The sequence below is a fragment of the Sciurus vulgaris genome, assembly GCF_902686455.1.
Source record: "Sciurus vulgaris genome assembly, chromosome: 4".
Classification (NCBI taxonomy): domain Eukaryota; kingdom Metazoa; phylum Chordata; class Mammalia; order Rodentia; family Sciuridae; genus Sciurus; species Sciurus vulgaris.
Genome location: NC_136464.1, coordinates 35,516,758 through 35,535,167, shown reverse-complemented (window position 1 = coordinate 35,535,167; position 18,410 = coordinate 35,516,758). Strand labels below are relative to the sequence as shown.

At 38.4% G+C, this 18,410-nt stretch overlaps 2 protein-coding genes and 1 pseudogene across 5 annotated transcripts in view; 2 read left to right on the top strand and 1 right to left on the bottom strand.

Annotated features, from left to right (window-relative positions):
* The window catches only part of LOC306660042 (cytochrome P450 2C55-like), a 69,577-nt gene extending 60,643 nt beyond the window's left edge, over nt 1-8,934 (top strand). For all 3 annotated transcript variants that reach the window (XM_079138111.1, XM_079138112.1, XM_079138110.1), the window contains 3 exons: nt 2,560-2,747; nt 6,462-6,603; nt 8,391-8,934. In XM_079138111.1, the coding sequence (XP_078994237.1) occupies nt 2,560-2,747; nt 6,462-6,603; nt 8,391-8,572 (512 nt within the window). In that variant the 3' untranslated portion in view covers nt 8,573-8,934. The remainder of the gene's footprint in view (nt 1-2,559; nt 2,748-6,461; nt 6,604-8,390) is intronic.
* LOC306660059 (GTP-binding protein 4-like) overlaps nt 1-18,410 on the bottom strand; it is a 57,393-nt pseudogene that overhangs the window by 6,241 nt on the left and 32,742 nt on the right. The window lies entirely within an intron of this gene.
* Nucleotides 14,523-18,410, top strand: part of LOC306660044 (cytochrome P450 2C19-like) — a 68,918-nt gene continuing 65,030 nt past the window's right edge. Inside the window, exons 1-3 of the mRNA XM_079138115.1 lie at nt 14,523-14,727; nt 15,740-15,902; nt 16,064-16,213. Coding sequence (XP_078994241.1) covers nt 14,560-14,727; nt 15,740-15,902; nt 16,064-16,213 — 481 coding nt within the window. The 5' untranslated portion in view covers nt 14,523-14,559. The remainder of the gene's footprint in view (nt 14,728-15,739; nt 15,903-16,063; nt 16,214-18,410) is intronic.

Here is an 18,410-nt window from a genome sequence, read left to right as displayed (position 1 = left end):
TTTGTCTTAGGGAAGCTTCACTGTTTAGTGTTCCCTGCCACCAGCTGTAATCAGGAGGACTGAGAAAGTGAAGAGAGCGTGGCAGTAGGAGAGGCAGTGGAACGCTGGCGCAGTGTCTGCATTTCACGGGAAGTGACTTTTGGGTGTCAGAACCAGCACATTGTGGCATGGGAATGCCTCCTTGTATCCCCAAAAGACCACTTGGTTCAGCAGATAAAGACCTGAAGATGCCTCTCCTCACTCTACTGATTCTAATTCTTCCTTCTTGAATTCTATGTGAAAATCCAAGATTAATGTAGTGAAGCTGCCTGTGATAATTCCTCACTTGGAAGTATTCTACAAATGTACATATATGAGAAAGGTGTTTTCAGTTGGGTATATCCGTTCTTAATTTTATGACTCATTGATCAGAGTGCTTCCATAAATCTTGTCTTTGAAGTGAGGTCAAAAATTTTACCTCTTATGAATATTACTTAAAAAATACCTTTAAATGGATTTTGGTTATGCAGTAGCAATAATCGTACTCTTTTGAGTCTTGTGTCAGGATTCCACTAAAATGATGACAACATAATTATTCATTAGAATTATTCTCTTTAAAGCAAGAGAAGAAGGGAATAGTAAACTGTCAATAATCTTCACCACATTTCTGAAGCACAGAGGGCAGATTCAAAGGTAGTGTTTGAATCTGCAGGGAGGATGGTCTGAAGATTCAGAGGAAGATTTATGAAGGAATGAAAGCAAGCTGTGTTGTTACAATTTCCTCAAAGTTCTTGTTTGGAAATAACAAGTGGCAATGAAGGGAGAGAGTGAGGTTGAAAAGGGAGGCTTTCCTGGCCAGGCAACTCACTTGTCAGGTAATAGCATCAAACCATTCCTTCCACATCTCCACTCCTCAGGTGACAGATTTTTCCTTGCAGGAGCAGAACTGCAAGGGAACATACTGAACGTGAGAAACCATTCACTGAGGGACCTTATGTAGTGGCAAAGAAAGACTGAGGTGTGGGGCTGAAAGGGAACTTTGGTAAAGTCCACTCCTTGATTTTGGAGAATCTGAGCTCTTTCTTCAGCTTCAGGCAAGTTATGTGCTCTTGAGAGACAGAAGAACTGTGGAGTAAAGACCTTCATATTTTGACATCTTAGTAGAAAATTCTTCCAATCATCCATCAGAGCAAGTGAAATAAAAACATCCACCCCCAGCACAGGGTTGTAGAATTTCAGATCACCAGGAATGAAGAGTATGTCATAGAAACATTCAGAGAAATATCCTGTGCCTTATGTGAAACACCAGAACAGCGCCACAATTCTCACGAGTAACTAATATCTTGTTATTTAATAGAGAAAGGCATTTCAGATCTGCAAATTTGCCAAAAATGTTGTTCCTTACTCTTATTTCTGAGAAAATTACTGGAGAATGCTGCACGTAACTGTGGGCAAGTCAGGGAGCCATGGGCTCCAGGAAGGGGGAGGTCTCCTAGAGGAGGATGAGCGTGTCAGGGAGGCTGCTGGGTGCCAGGCCTAGGAAGCAGCCTCAGCATGGACCAGGTGGATATGCTGATGGGAGGAGAGAAACCAGGAACGAAAGGGATATGATGAACGGTCTGAGGTTTCCCACAGCTGGGCAATGATTCCTGCCGTATAAAACATCTGCCTGAGCCTCTTGAATAATCCTGAGAACTGGGAAAAGATGAGCTGAAATAGAGAAGCAAGGTGAAGACCAAGAAAGTACCAACAGTGTAATGTAATCATAGATTTCACATAACAGGAAGTACATGAATAACACCAGCATGATGAAAACAGTGCATGTTGATATTAGCAAAAATTATAGTCCAATTTATCCTCATGAATGGAGTCTGGTAGGATATCATGATGTGTGTGTGTGTGTGTTTTCTTTCCTGAGTGTATGTTTATGTATAACACATTGAGTTATTGAGTTATGCAAATTCTCAATTCCACACCCTCGAAATCATTAAGTAGTGTGTAATAATAAGAAACACATAAGAAACAGTCATCATTTGAATGTGACATTAATTTCGAGGAGAAGGTGGTAGAGTGCTGAGTGCCTGTGGTTAAGACGTGGGAACCTGCTGGTAGTATCACTGCAAATTGCTCTCACACATAACCTTCATGCATATGTATTGATCTATTATACTTTATTTTAAATGTACCTAATTATTTTCAAGCAAATTTAATATGTGTTTCCCATTTTTTTTCTGCCAGGACTATAAATTCTTGATGTGTTTATATCCGTTAAATTTTTTGGAAATATTATTTACTTGTATTATTATTAATTATATGGGATGCTAATTTATGAGTGTGGTCCTATTTTTATTTTATTTACTTTTGTTTTGCTCCTATCTGCTTTAAAAGCCTGTATATAGAGGCATGTCATGCATCTATGTTAGTGTCATGCTGATTATATATGTAAGTGTGCTTCTGGGCATATCATTTATAGTCATGATGCTGCTGGGACATCTTTGTCCTCCTTCTCATAGGGCTCACTTGCAATGATACATGTGCCCTTTCTGTCCTATCTCCTAATTTGTTACTGTGTCTTACCAGCTAAAGTCCAGGAAGAGATAGAAAGTGTGATTGGCAGACACCGCAGCCCCTCCATGCAGGACAAGAACCGCATGCCCTACACAGATGCTGTGTTGCATGAGATTCAGAGGTACATTAATCTCCTTCCAGTCAGCCTGCCCCACACAGTGACCTGTGATGTTAAATTCAGAAACTACCTCATTCCCAAGGTAAGCTTGTTTCTTCTGTGGTGCACCTCAGTGCTCTCCATGTTCCCAAATTCACAGTATGATTGCAAACCTCTACTGCACAAGATGAGACAAATGCAAAAATCCTACATTTGGCTGCTTAATGACCTATGTGCAGTTTCTAGGTTGGGTATAAAGCTTTCTAAGAGGTGACTATATCTGGCAGTGTGAGCCTTCCAACTTGCTGTGCTTTTTAAACATTGTTTTTGCAATTCTTAAATGTTTGTTTCCATACAAAGGTAAAAAAATTAGTTTTTCACAGGCATGCATGCTCATGTAGCTTGGGTGTTTGGGTGGCTGAGACAGGAGGATTGCAGTTTCGAAGCCATAATCAGTAATTTAGCAAGGCTTTAAATCACTTAGTGAGACCCTGTCTGAAAATAAAAAATGCAAAAGGGCTGGGAATGTAGCTCTGTACTTATGTGCTCTTGCATTCAATGCTTCATAAAAAAATTAGTTTGTCAATTCTCCTAGAGACTTCTTAGGTTTTTTATCATGAGAACAACAAACCTTTTGACAAATTAAGAAAGAATTGGTATTCTGACTTGTTGATTCTTTCAATTTATGATTATGTTCTCAATTTAGTTTTGCTTCATATAATTTTCTCAGTCATGTTTTGTTTTCATTGCAGTGACTCATAAATATTTTATTAGTTCTTCCTGTGAAATGAATATTTTTGTTCATGCTATGTCATTTAAAAACATCTTTGTCTTTTCTTTCTAAATGGTGTGTGGGAATATATTTGATTTAATCACTGTGATGATGTTATGTTTAGTAAGCTTGATAACTTTACTAGTAATTGTCAATGGTGTGTCTGAGATTCTTTGAAATGTCAATGTTTTCTATCCTCTTACCTGGGTCAATCTGATATTTCCTGTTTTTATACTCTTAATTTCTCTTTATTGTATTATTACAGTTGTTAGGATTTTTGGATAACATCACACAGAATTCATGACTGCAGGAAGTCTTGTTTTGTTTCTTATCTGCAGGCATGGTTAGAGGTTTAATGTCCCATTGCAGAGAATGATGTATTTTGGTAGATGTTCTTTTTCAAAATAGGGAAATTTCCTTCTCTCGATTTGAACTTTGTTCACGGAAGTGTATTTGCAAATTGATTTTCAGCATCTGGGCATTGGTTGTGAATATTGGCTGAATTTTCTGCAGTCAGTATGCAAATTACAGTATATACACTGAGCTGGATTTGACCTATCACATGTTGTTCATGACTTCATTATTCATATTTATAAGAGGTTTTGGTCAATAATTTTTCTTCCAAAAATTTTCTTAGATTTTAGATATCAAGATAATGCTGCCTCATAAAATGACATGAGAAATGTTCCTTGATGTGTGTGTGTGTCTTCCTTCTTATGGCCACTTAGCCATATATTTGAAATGCCAATCAGTTTTGATGGAGAACCAGATCTCACAGGGGGAAAAATTTAGAACTTCAGATTTTATTTATGTTTTTCCAGAAAGCATTTGTTCCTTTCCTATAAGTGGAAATAAAGTTGTAACACTTCCTTTCCTGATCTCTTGTTGGACAGCATTTGAAGGTAATCTTGTGCCATTCCTTTTCCTCTCTGTCTCACGTGTGTGTGTGTGTGTGTGTGTGTGTGTGTGTGTGTGTGTGTGTATGCAGAGGGTCAAACACAGGACTTGGACATGCTAGGTAAGCATTCCACCACTGGGCCTCATTCCCAGCATCCACATATGAAATCTTGAGATGATTTTTATCTTTGAAGCTCTAACATTCTTTAACCACACACTTTCTGCTGTTACAAAGATTTTAAAATTTGACCAGAAAATACCACTGTTAAGCTTAAAATAATATAAATAAGAATTGAATTTTCATGGGAAAAAGTGATAAGATTCATTAGGTTGTACTTTTTGAGTATGTCCTGTGGAGAAGACTGATGACTTTAGGGGGAGGTCCTGGGGATTAGGACCTGAACTTACTCTGTTTCCAGAAGAGGACACAAGTAGGAGGTGGTGCTTATTTCTTGACATCGGGTGGGAGGGTAAATTAATGAAAGTTGATTGTCTCCCTATGTGCAACTGAAAGGGAAATAGACTGGTATAGAAGCTTGTTACCTTTGGTTTCCTTTTACCAATAGAACAAACTAAAAGGGAAATAGACTGAAGGATCAGACAGGGGTTGTCGGTCTCTGTGATCCACTACATCCGCTTTGTGGACCTGCTTGAGGGTCCCACTCAGCTCACTGCTTGGCAGGTTATGATATGACTGGTTTCTTCTAAGTTTTTAGAACTAGAGCCTCAAGGGAATGATCCATATGCCCTTTTTCTTGGAAGAGTCTGGTATAGAAGTTTGCAACCCTTGATTTCCTTTTACCAATAGGATAAACATCTTTTTTTTTTTTTCTGCCATAGACTGAAACCACTGAAGTCAGTGGAGATAATGATCTAAGACAGGAGTCGACCAACTTTTTATGTAATTGTCTATAGCCAATATAGCCTTTGCATGATATAAGGATTCTGTTGCCATTTCTGAATCCTGCTATTGCAACAGGAAGCAATTACAGGCAATCTATAAAGCAAAGACCATGACCATATTCAATGTTATGGAAACTGAAATACTAAATGCACAAGCATTTTTGATGTCAAATATATTATTCTTTTTTATTTTTGTTCAATTTAAACATTCTTTACTCACTGCTGTAAGAAAACACAGAGCAGGCTGCATTTTGTGGACATAGTTGTTCAACCCTTGTTATGAGAGATAGTGTTCCAGTAGAACTTTATATAATCATGTGAGAACTTTATATAATCATGTGAGGTCAATTTGTGGATTGTGTCCTTTCTGAAGAGAATTTACAAAAACTAGTTCTCAAAGAACTAGTTTTTGATGAGGTGGAATCCATCATGTCACCTAATAAATGTTGCTTATGCTAATTTTCTAAGAAACAAGGTGGTATCCAACAGATCTCTTGATTGCAGAGTTTATGCTCTTACAAGTAAATGAAAATATTACATCATGGTCCTTTGAGACTGTGCAAACATCCTGCTTCTGAAATCAGGCGCCTGTTCTAGCTTTGACAGGTGATCCTTGCTTGATCTGAAATTCAGACTGAAGGCATTGAAAAATGATATTGCTAATTTTATATTCCTTTACTTTTTGTAGTTGGTTTTCCTGCAATAAAATCCTTCCATACATTTTACAATTAGGACAAATGAACTGCATGGCAGAGATAAACTTTTGTTAGTCTTCTATGTGCTACCGGACTTTGATTCATTCCCAATGAGTCCTTTGTTAGCAACACCAGAGGTTTATCTACAAGTCCTATGATAGAATTCTGGACATTTCATGTTACATTAGAAATTTCAATTTAAAACAATGCACAAATGAATTGTGTGAGTTCTGATGTGAAGAGCTAGAGCAGCAGGTGGTGACCGACACGTGTCCTAGCTTGATGATATGGAAAAACGATTCAGAACTTTTTCTCCCAAATTCAGATGTGCAGTATTTCAATGCTGTTGAGAGCACTTCTGCAAGATCACTACCATTGTTCTCAACTTAACTGTGTTTGTCACATGATTTCTATCCCTGAAGATATCACTGCTTGTTTTAGGACAAGGTTTCACCTCTATATACCAGAGAACTGAGCTAAGTGATTTTCATTGTGCCTTTTAGCTCCAGATACCTGCTGAAATGGATTACTTCTTGTTTGCTATTTCCAGGGAACAGCCATATGGACGTCACTCACATCAGTGCTCCGTGACCACAAAGAATTCCCCAACCCAGAGACGTTTGACCCAGGGCACTTTCTGGATGAGCATGGCAACTTGAGGAGAAGTAACTACTTCATGCCTTTCTCTTCAGGTAAGAGAAATATTTGGGGTCAGCTGCATCCTACCTGGTGCCTCCTCTGGTGCTGGCAGATTTGCTCTTTGTACATGAGCAGGAGCACCACTTTGATGCCCATGTACTCTCCCTTCTCATGTTACATACCCATAGCCTGGTCAGATTAGTGGAATATTTTTTGTCGATCAAATTTTTATAACTGAGAAAGCTAAGAGTATAGATTGATTGAAATGTGTCTCTAGACAGATCATTGAGAAACCTAAGGTCTCCTTCTAAAAGGTAAAGCTCATTTAAAAATTCCTCACCCACTAAGTGAGAGGCATCTCACACCATGATGTTGTTGGTTGGTTTCTATATCTTATTGTTCAACACCCCCATTGCTCAGCTGTGGGGATGATAGTCACCAAAAGCACAGGATCACATAGCAAAGAGCCTCCAGGGAAGAAGATTGTACTGATTGTACTCTGGTCTGACCAGTGATCTGAAATGGGAAGATTTCTGGGCTGACTGGGCTTACAGAGGGAGGCTCCCAGTATGTTGCTCCATAATACTCCACTTGAGGCTTAAAATGGGGTTTCTGTCTTCATAATTAATGACATTTGAACTGACTCAAGAGAGACAGATGAATGTAGAAAAGAAAAGGCAGGACATTTTTAAGGAAGCAATGAATCATCCCAGAAGAACTTTAGTTCTCAGTCAGGAATGTCAGAATCTGCCTGATAACCATGGGTCATGAAAGATTTGGGGATGAAGGAAGAGACCCTACAGTGATCACAGAGCACCCTGTTCTTCCTCCAGTCATGACCATGTGTCTTGGATATTGAATTTTTCCATCTGTAATGTGGTTACTGATTCTCTACTTGTGGACTCTTCTTCCTTGATTCCATGACTCTTGATGTCTGTTTTATATCTTGCACTGTATATTTCATGATGATAAGTCAGGGCCCACTCTTCAGGCATTTGTATTTCAACACACTTGAAAATCAAAATATAAATGGCACACTGGGTTCATTTCTCCGTACCTCATATACGTAAAAGAATAAAAAAAGGTTCATCAACAACTTAAAAAAAATTTGAAAAACAAACTTAGCCATACTGTACACCTAAAATTTGTTCATTTTATTGTATGTCAATTATGCCTTAATAAATATTTAATTAACAAACCAAAAAAAAATATATATATATAAATGGCAAACTAGATTTCAGTTGCTTCATGCTACCAAAAGAGCACGAGTATGATGTTGAGCATATCCAGAGAGGGCAAGGTGTTAGTGCTTGAATAGATCACAAAGAGAATAAAGAGGAAATGAAATCCCATCTGAGTCCTGAATGTTATAGAGGGAATGTGTGTCTTATACAAGAAGATTAGCATGATGTAAGACATGGACATTCATTGTTCTTTGGAGATTCCTGAAAATTGTGTACAGTTAGAGGTAAGATTAGGGGGTTGAAGATTGAAGGCAAGGTCTTAGAACACCAGAATGGGAATAGAAAATACAAGTAACAGAGGTGTTTCTAGAAAAGTATACTTAGGAGCCTCAAATTCAAAAGATCATTCCCATGTGTGAATACTAAATAAGTGTTTGGCACAGGCTGATACCCAAATAGTAGTGTTTGAATGAAATATTTGTTAAGATGGATAATAAGTGTCTCTATCCTTTGTCCATTTTTCTATCCAAACATCCAATCATTCATTAAATGTTTCTTTATAGTCTCATTTTTTTCCATTAAGAAGCATAGTTCATGTCACAGTCGAAGTGACACAGGAACAATTACTATCTGTTGTGTTTGTTTGTTTGTTACAGGAAAACGGATGTGTGTGGGAGAGAGCTTGGCCCGCATGGAGCTGTTTTTATTTCTGACCACCATTTTACAGCACTTTCACCTGAAATCTCTGGTGGACCCAAGGGAAATCGATACCACCCCAGTAGCCAATGGCTTTGCCTCTGTGCCTCCGTCATATCAGCTCTGCTTCATTCCTGCCTGAAAAAGAGCAGAGTGTCTGACCGCTGTTGTGTTTCTGTCTGCAATCCCTTCCTGCAGGGCATGGTGCACTTCCTTTCTGCATCTGAGATGCCCTCTTGACCTCTCCCCATGCATCTATTCATTCTCTCAAGATTCAGGGAACGTACATCCTCCTTATGGATATTTTTCTGGGTTATTGTACAGATATATCTGGTATTTCCTGCATTCTGTAACATTTGTACTGACCACCTTAAGTGATTACATATGTCTAATGCTGAGTTATTGATATGTTATCATTGTAAAACATCATGGTCATTAGAACATGATCTGTCAGAACCATCAATCCCCTGCATGTTCTTAGTAAAAGCATTATTGATTTCTGGATCAGTTCTTAAATTTTTCTTTTGTGCATCATGTAGGGAAGAACATAGAAAAATTAAATAGAGACGCAAGGATCTGGTTTATTTCTCATATTGGTAGGTATAGTGGGGCAGTGGTCATTGAAGAAATCAGGTGAAATTAAAACAATTCTAGAAACGAATATGGAAACAATCTATCAGAACCTTTGGGACACATTAAAAGCAGATTTAGGAGGGAGGTTTATAGCTATAAGTACATTGGAAAATAGGACAATCTCAATAATTAACATAACAATGCTTGTTAAAGCATTAAAAAAAGAAGGAGAATCCAAACCCAAAGCATAAGGAAAGAAATAATAAGGTCTGACTAGGAAGGGATCAAATAGAAATTGAAAGCACAATGTGAAGGATCAATGCAATAAATTTACCACTCTGAACAGAGACAAAATTGAGAATCCTTTAGCCAACCTAACCAAAAAAAGGGAGAGAATACCCAAATATATTACATCAGACATTAGTAAGGCAAACAACAGATCCCACCAAAATCCAGAGGATCATTAGGGAATATTTTGCAAGATTATATGTCAACAGATTGGATAATGTGGAAAGAATGAACTAAGTTCTAGACACATAGAATCTACCAAAATGGAATCAAAGACATTGTAAGAAGGCAAACAACAGATCCCACCAAAATCCAGAAGATCATTAGGGAATATTTTGCAAGATTATATGTCAACAGATTGGATAATGTGGAAAGAATGAACTAAGTTCTAGACACATAGAATCTACCAAAATGGAATCAAGACATTGTAAGAAGCCTAAATTGATCAATAGGAAGCAACGAGGTTGAAGAAGTAATAAAAGTAGATAGACTCAGAGTACAATTTTTCCAAAGTTTTAAAGGAGTATTAATAACAATTGTCCTAAAACTATTTCATAAAGAGAAAAGGAAGGAATGCTTCCAAACCCATTCTATGGAGCCAGTATTACACTTCCTCCAAATGTGATGGCATGTGTGCACACAAGGACAAATTAGAAACCAATATCCTCAAGGAACACAGAGGCCAATATCCTCAATAAAATACTTGCATATCCAATTCAATGTTGTATTAAAAAAATCACATATGATGATTATGTTGACTTCATGGTTAAAATGCTCTTTGAGGATTTGCCTTTCGAGCTCAAGACAGCAGCTTTCCTTCTCATTTTCTGCCAGATCTCTGTCTCCTAGGCTTTCATTTAAAATGTAAATTGCAGAAGCAATTTCTCAAAACCAGATTTAGACCAAAGGAAAAATGATGTTACTTTGAAGTTGAAGCAACTGTGGGAGCTAAATGGCTAGCTATTTTATCTGCTCTCACCCTCTACCGTTCTGCTTTCTTAACAAGTTCCTCCCTAAATGTTCTAGCACAGGGAGAAAAATGGAATAATCTTATATACAAGTCTTCTTTACCTGAGGATTTCAAGACTCTCACATTCTTTTAAAATCCGGATTGACTCTAATCTGAATCAAAAGTACACTCTAATCAGATAAAGATATTCTGCATCCTCCTTTACTAGAGTAATTAATGGCCACGTCATTTTATTTTATATTTTTAGAACTCCTGTTTTTAAAACAATTCTACGTTTTTGAGCTCATGCTTTTATGGTGAATTCACATTTGATTCTGTGTGCCTAAATTAATATATTCTTTTCATCAGTCTTGTTTAATTGAAGTATAGAGGCTTTTGCACTCTTTGTTCAGAGACCAATTTTTCAAGGGTTGACTCTCAAATGCTTTGGAAAATCTCCTTTTGAGGGCTCCTAAAGGGGACATGGACATGGTGGTGTTGGGACCAGTGGCCACCTGAACCTTTGTGTTCAGATGTGGAGAGCAGTGACTTGGATCACCGTCTTTGCCTCTGGCTGTGACTGTGCTGTTTGGGAACTTCCTGTGTAAAGGGGCAGGACAAGATTACTCAGTTGCTATGGTGATGACCTGACAGAGGAAGTTCTGTGCAAGGCATGAAACTATGAGTCTAGGCTCTGAGTTCAGACACCAGCCGCCAGGGATAGAGAATTATGACAGAAACTAGATAATTATAATTGCTTGCAAGCACTTCAACTTTCAAGCCTGCCTGCATTGAAGAACCTTTTCCACAGAAAGCCTTTTGATGATATAACCTATTTAATAAATGTTCTGAGTTAGCTCTGGGTCATTATTACTCCATGAGAAGACATTGTCCCATGTGTTCCCAGCTTTCTCTCTATAAGTGATTGTTTGTCTTTCTTAATCCCCCTTCACCCCTTGACAGTTTCTAAGGATTTACCATGTAGGTCATGGCAAGGAGGATCATTCCTCACATAATAAGAGGAATATAAAACAAACCTATAGTCAATAGTGTAACGAATAGGGAATAAAATGAATGCACTTCTCTCACTATGGAGCCAACCTAGGTGCCCTTCAACAGGTGAATAGATAAAGAATAGATGGTATGTATACACAATGGACTTTTATTGAGCCATAAAAGGGATTATGTCATTTGAAGGAAAATGGATGAAACTAGAGACCATTATGTTAAGTAGAATAAGTCAAACTCAGAAGGTTAAGGATTGTATGTTTTCTCTCATATCTGGAAGCGAGAGAGAAAAAGGAAAAGAAACATGGGGCAGATCTCAAAGAGACCCAGACAGTATGATATTGGTTTAAGAGTAGACAGATTCATGTACAGAAAAGAGGGCCAAAATCTAGAATGTAAATATAATCAACTGAGCTTTGACAAAACAAAAACAAAAACAAAAACAAAAAAAACACAAAGGTGATTCAATGAAGAAAGGACAGTTTTTTCCAACATGGGGGAATGGAACAACTGGACATTCACATGCAAAAGGGTGAATCTAGATGGAGACCTTACACCTATCAGTAAGGATAACTCCACAGAGGTCATAGATCTACATGTAAGGTGCAAAACTATAAATTGTGTTGGTCCTGAGACACCAACACAGGATAAAATCTAGATGCCTTGTTATGGAAGTAGCTTTTGTGGGACACCCCATATCCAAACCAGAACATGGTGGGAGGGCAAAATGGTGGTAACACATTGAAAGACATTTAGCAGTCAATGTATCATGTGGTCCAGCACTTGTGCTCCTGATAATTATCCAATGGGATTGAACACTAGAGTCTCACTACATCCTGCACATGTGTTTACATAGCATTTTGATTCATCTCATAGAAAAATCAGAAGTAAGCAAGAAGTCTTCCAATAGGTTAATGTACAAACAAATGGTGGTAAATCTGTATCATACTTCCTTATCTGGTGTTCAAGTCAAATGAACTATGATATGAAGCCACGAAAAGAAAAACCACGTAGGAGCCTTTGCATATTAATATGTGAAAGAATCCAAACAAAACGGTACATATTGTGTGATTCCAACTATGTAATGTTCTGGAAAATACAACATTATGGTGAGACTAACATGATCATTGGTTGCCAAGGGCTTGTAGGGAAGAGAGGGATGAATAGGCACAGTAGAGGATTTTTAGGTCAGTGAAACTAATCTTCCTGGCAGTACACTAGTAGACAGATACATGTAATGGTACATTAGTCAAAGCCCACAGAATGTACAGTACATAGAGTACTCTATGATCACATAGAGTCAGCCTATGTGATCCATGATCTGTGTGTGTCCATGTTGGTTTGTTTGTATCTAATGAACCACACTCCTGAGGGCTACTGATTGTGGGAGGGGCTGTGAGTGGATGTGGGCAGGGTGTATGTAGGAACTTTACATTGAGTTTTGCTGCTAACAAAACTGCTTTAGACGTTAAATTTTGTTAAGACAAAGAACCGCATTCTAATCCACAACTCTGGCAAAGCTGAGGGTTGAATAGTGTGAATCTCGAGGGCTTCCTGCTGATATCCTCCTGCGTATTTGAACCGGAATGAGAATACTGTGCAATGGGAAGTAAGATGTCACTGAGTGGGGAGTTGGAACACAGGATTCTGAGAGAAGGTCTCGCACTGCTGCATTGGTGACCCTTTATCTCACTTGGTCACTGCTTGCTCATTCCTTCAAAGTAAAGTTTACACACTTGATCTCAGAGAACTCTCGTATCTTTAAATTATCCTATATTCTTTCATGTATTAAAGGAAAGGACAAGGCAGTATTCTCTGGTCAACCAAAGGAAGAAGGAGCAGAGCAGAGACCCAGATCTCTGAAGGAATAAAGTGATTCCTCTGGTGAAGCAACTGAGATGATTTTACCCCAAATAAGTTAATGTGATTGTTGTAGAGTTCAGAACTCTGTGACTCAGGCAACAGACTACTACTTGTTTTGCCCTGCATAAAGTCATGCCCTACCATAATTTGGGATCACTCATGTTCTGCAGGTTATAAAAACAAACTGTTTTCATCCCTAGTCAGTCAATCTTTTGCATGATTATTAACAAAATTCATGTTTATTTTGGAAGTCACTGATTAGGCGGAATCACGAAATATTGAACCATGTTACACAATTAGGAAATGTTGGTGAACACAGTAGAAGTGAATGTATTTTTTCTTTTTACTCTTTAGCATATATTGGTGTTCTATATTAATGGATTTTTTCCATGCATACATTCAGAATGTATTGCTTCAATGCAATTTATTTTTATCTACCCTCTCCTGTGCATTTGCCAGCCTCTATTAATCATGATTCTACTTTCAGGTCAACTTTCTTTAGCTTGCACACGTGAGAAAACATGCACTTCTTGTCATTCTGTGTCTAGTTATTTCACTTAGTGTCCTTCCTTGTTCCATCTACTGTGATGCAAAAGATAATCTTTCATTCTGCTTTATGGCTGGATAATAGAAAAATGTGTATATATGCCACCTTTTTCTTATCTGTTCATCTGTCGATGGAATCTCAAGTTATTTCTTACCTCAGTTATTGCAGAGAATACCATAATAAACATGGGCATGTGATGAACCTCTCTTCAGTATGCTGATTTCATTTCTTTTATTTACTCACAGGTGTGATACCTGGATCATACAGTACTAGGTGAATTTTTTTCTTCATGTTTGGAGGAACCTCCATACTGTGCTCCATAATGACCTTACTCATTTTAATTCCTACCACCAGTGTAGAAGAAGTGAGTTTCTCCTTGAGGGAAGGGTGCAAGATGCAGGGTCGGTAGGTCCCAGCCTCAGGTCTACCACTTGCAGGCTCTGTGTCCTTGTCCTTGCCCTGGGTACTGCATCTCCAAGTCGAATGTTTTAAAAACATATGACTCATGGAATACACCGAATTCCTCAAAGTTGTAGATTTCCAAGAGGCCAATACTGTGACAATTCTGCACTATTAGTAATTTTCTTGCACCAAATGATTAGCTTAAGTGTTTCTCAATCATAGCAGCACATGAAAGCATCTTTTTTTTTTCCTACTTGCTGATAGCTGGACAGCAATTTAGTGCATTTAAATCACAATCTCCAGGGTGCTCACTAGAAAAAGAGAAATATCAATATTTTCTCTTGCATCTCTGTCATTGGGAGAAAGGTTAATCAAGAGAGAGATGAAAGTCCACTCAGCCTACTGATAGTTTGTCCAAAAGTTAATTATTGAGTTAGCAGGGGACTATAAAATTTGGATAGCAAGCTCACAGTTATCACAGTAAGAAGAGAAGATTCCAATGGATCCGGTTGTGGCCCTGTTCCTTGGTGTTTCCTGTCTGCTTCTCCTCTCAGTCTGGAGACTGAAATCAGGGAAGGGGAGGCTCCCTCCTGGCCCCACTCCTCTCCCAATTATTGGAAATTTCCTGCAGATAGATGTTAAGGACATCAGCAAATCCTTAACGAATGTAAGTATGCTTTGTGTTCCCCCAGTGGTTTGTGAAAGGACGTCAATTGACTCCTGTGTTTGAAGAAAATATATTTCTGGAGTTCCACCATTATAACATGATTGTAAAGCAAAATATTCCTTGTAAACTTTGATGTCATGGACCATATTAATCCTGTGCTTTATTCAGAATAGCCATGAGTGTAGAACTTCTCTGCAGAATCAACAGCTTGTGTTTGAAAAAAAAAAAAAAAAAAGGAATAGCATAAGGATTTCTGGACTAGCATAAGGGTCTGGAGTTGCATAAGAAATGAAAGAAATGCAAAGAGTCAGTGTCCAATCGATGATATCAGAATCCTTCTGGTCACTGCAGAAAATCTTTTGGCTGGGAATTGGGAAGGGTGGAAGAGATTGTTCCTTCCAGTGGATTTTTATGTCATGATTCTGCCCCTGGGGTGCGTCCTCTGTGTTTGTAACAGCAGCAGACCCCAAACATGGCTGGGCATTAGGATCAACTGTGGTGACTGAAAAACACTGATTTTTAGTGTTCACCACAGGGCTATCAGTTTCTCCCTGGAAAGAGCTTTGCAGGTGATCCTGAGTGGTCTCTTGGGTATAGATTTCAAGGTGGGCGTGGTGTGTGTACAGTGCTTGAGCATCAAATGTTGATTCAGTGAAGTTCCAATTTTGTTCTTGTATATTTGCCCTGGGAAACTGGAAATGAATTTGGAATTCTCTGACCTCAGTTTCTTCCTTTGTAAAGCAGGGCAAGTAAGACTGATGAATGCATTGATGTGTGGAATAAGTGTAATTTGTGCACTAAAGGTCTTGGAATTGTATGGCACATCATAAGCCATCCAAAAGTGGCCCCTATCAGAGTGTCTTATGGATGAAATTTAGGAATATTTCAATCTCTGTGTGGTTGGACAAAACCATAAAAATGAGGACAATCATATCTGTCAGAATCAGCATGATACATGGTTCAAGTAGTGAGTTGATTTGCTCTATTTGTATTTGTATTTCATTATCTCTAGCTGTCAAAAGTCTATGGCCCTGTATTCACTCTGTATTTGGGCATGAGACCCATTGTGGTGTTGCATGGATATGAGGCTGTGAAGGAAGCTCTGGATGATTTTGGGGAGGAATTTTCTGGAAGATATTCTATCCCAATTATAAAAAGAAGTAAGAGAAACCTTGGTAAGTGCACATGCATGTGTGTGTTGGGCAGTGGTCATTGGGCTGAGCAGGATGGAGAAAGGAGACTAGCTCAGGGGAGCTTGGCTGTCTCTGGTGTGTCCCACATCAGCTCCCCCTGCCTGGTTGGTGTCTCCCTCCTGGTCTCTTTCCTCTACTTGTAGGTATCGTTTTCAGCAATGGAAAGACATGGAAAGAGACCAGACGCTTCTCCCTCATGACCCTGAGGAATTTTGGGATGGGGAAGAGGAGCATTGAGGACCGTGTTCAAGAGGAAGCCCGCTGCCTTGTGGAGGAGTTGAGGAAGACCAATGGTGGGTGCCTCTTTATGTCATTGACCTTAAAAGGTGCCCTCATCTCTGTTGACCTCCTTGGAAGTGTTTCAGGGTGAGTGAGAGCTCTCATTATGGGCCCTGCTTGTGAGCCCATGTAGGACAGGGATGGAAGATCTACAATCAACAGATATATGAAAAAATGTTCAACATCTCTAGTAATAAGAGAAATGCAAATCAAAACTACCCTAAGATTCCATCTCACCCCAATTAGAAGGGCGATTATCAAGAATAGTAGCAACAATAGGTGTTGGCTAGAATGTGGGGAAAAAAGTACACTCATACATTGCTGGTAGGGCTGCAAATTAGTGCAGCCACTCTGGAAAGCAGTGTGGAGATTCCTTAGAAAACTTGCAATGGAATCACCATTTGACCCAACTATCCCACTCCTTGGCCTATTCCCAAAGGATTTAAAATTAGCATACTACAGAAATACAGCCACAACAATGTTCATAGGTACTCAATTCACAATAGCCAGATTGTGGAACCAACCTAGATGCCCTTCAATTGATGAATGAATAAAGAAACTGTGAGATATATATATGTATATATATATATATAAAGAGAGAGACAGGACGTGTTTGTTTATTAATGTTGCACGTGTAGTGACATGACTGGGTCTGTAGTTAGGGAGTAAAAATTCTTTTGATTTCTGTCCCTGATTTTTTTTTGTTTTTTACACTCAGAAATCATGAACTTAGTATTGGAGAAGAGTTAAGGAGCAGTGTTTTCCCTTATTCTTAATGAGGTTAACTTATTCTAGATCGTGTCAGCAGAGAACAGCTTGTAAGTGAATGTGGAGGCAGTGACCCAGCACTCCCTCATGCGGCCCCGACCTGTCGCCATCTTCTTTCACTAAGTTGGACTATTTACTTGTGTGCACAGCTTCACTGGCATGGCTCAGGGATTCCTGCAGGTCCAGGCTGTAGCTTTGGCCAGTCATGGTGAATGCACGGTTTTCATTGCTTAGCTCTCTCTTCATCAAATTCTCATCAATTATTTCTCTCTAAGTACTGAAATATTTTTATAAAAATTCATAAATTACATCTTCTTTCCCATATTTAGTGTTTTGATTTACATCCTTTGGTTAAATATCTGTTTACCCACAACTCTACCAAGTGCACAAACAGAAATTTATAAAACGATTTCTTTAATAGATTTTGAAGACTCTGAGTGCCCCCTTATATAGTCTCCCCTAATAATGTACTGACTCTGATTTCAGTTTTGCATTTCTTTTCTTCCCCTAGTCATTGGATTTTGGGTACTTATTTTCCTCCCAGTGCCAACTCTCCTCTCCCGTGGGTGTTTGTCACCATGAATGTGATTATCAGCTTGGATTCCAAATGACTTTGTTTTCACATTTCCTGTTTCAAATGAAGCTGAAGGAAAGATTAACAATTTTACTTTATCAGTGTATGACACACATGTGCCCACACCCCTAATCTCCAGGACTCTGCAAATTACCTTCCACCCCCATGACTGTAAATAACACAGTTCTAAAGACTTAGAGCCCTGTTATGTTTAAAGATGCTGGCACACAGCATCTCTGAAAATGTTTTATATTTTTGAACACCCTCCTATATTTTCAGTGTCTTGATTCTAGCTTCCCTTATTTAGGGTCCATAGGTATGAATTCCGGAGCTTATACCCATAAATGGCAACAGTTATTTGATTATAGCAATTTACCTTAGAGATTCCTCACAAAAAGGAATATTTCCTATACTTTGGTTTCATTTCCTACAAAATAATATACTTGATGCATGAGATGGACAATTTTTAAAATGATATAAACATACTATTCTTTTTTTAGTTGTTGATGGATCTTTATTTTATGTATTGATATGTGGTGCTATGAATCAAACCCAGTGTCTCACACATGATAGGCAAACACTCTACCACTGAGCCCCAACCCTGGCCGTATTCTATTCTTTTGAGGACTATATCACAAAAGTAACGAAAGTCAGCTATGTCCAAAGAATCAAATTAATAGCTTGATTGGCAATGATGGACATTTATTTCCTAAGGAGTGAAATTCATTTTTTAAACTTTCAAATGAGAAACCATATGTCTCTATTAGTTTCACATTTTTGTTTGCCTTACCTGGCATTTATATTTTGAATAAAAGTTGCTTATTTCAGCAAACAAATCCAATTAGTGCTATTACTTTTTCATCTCAAAT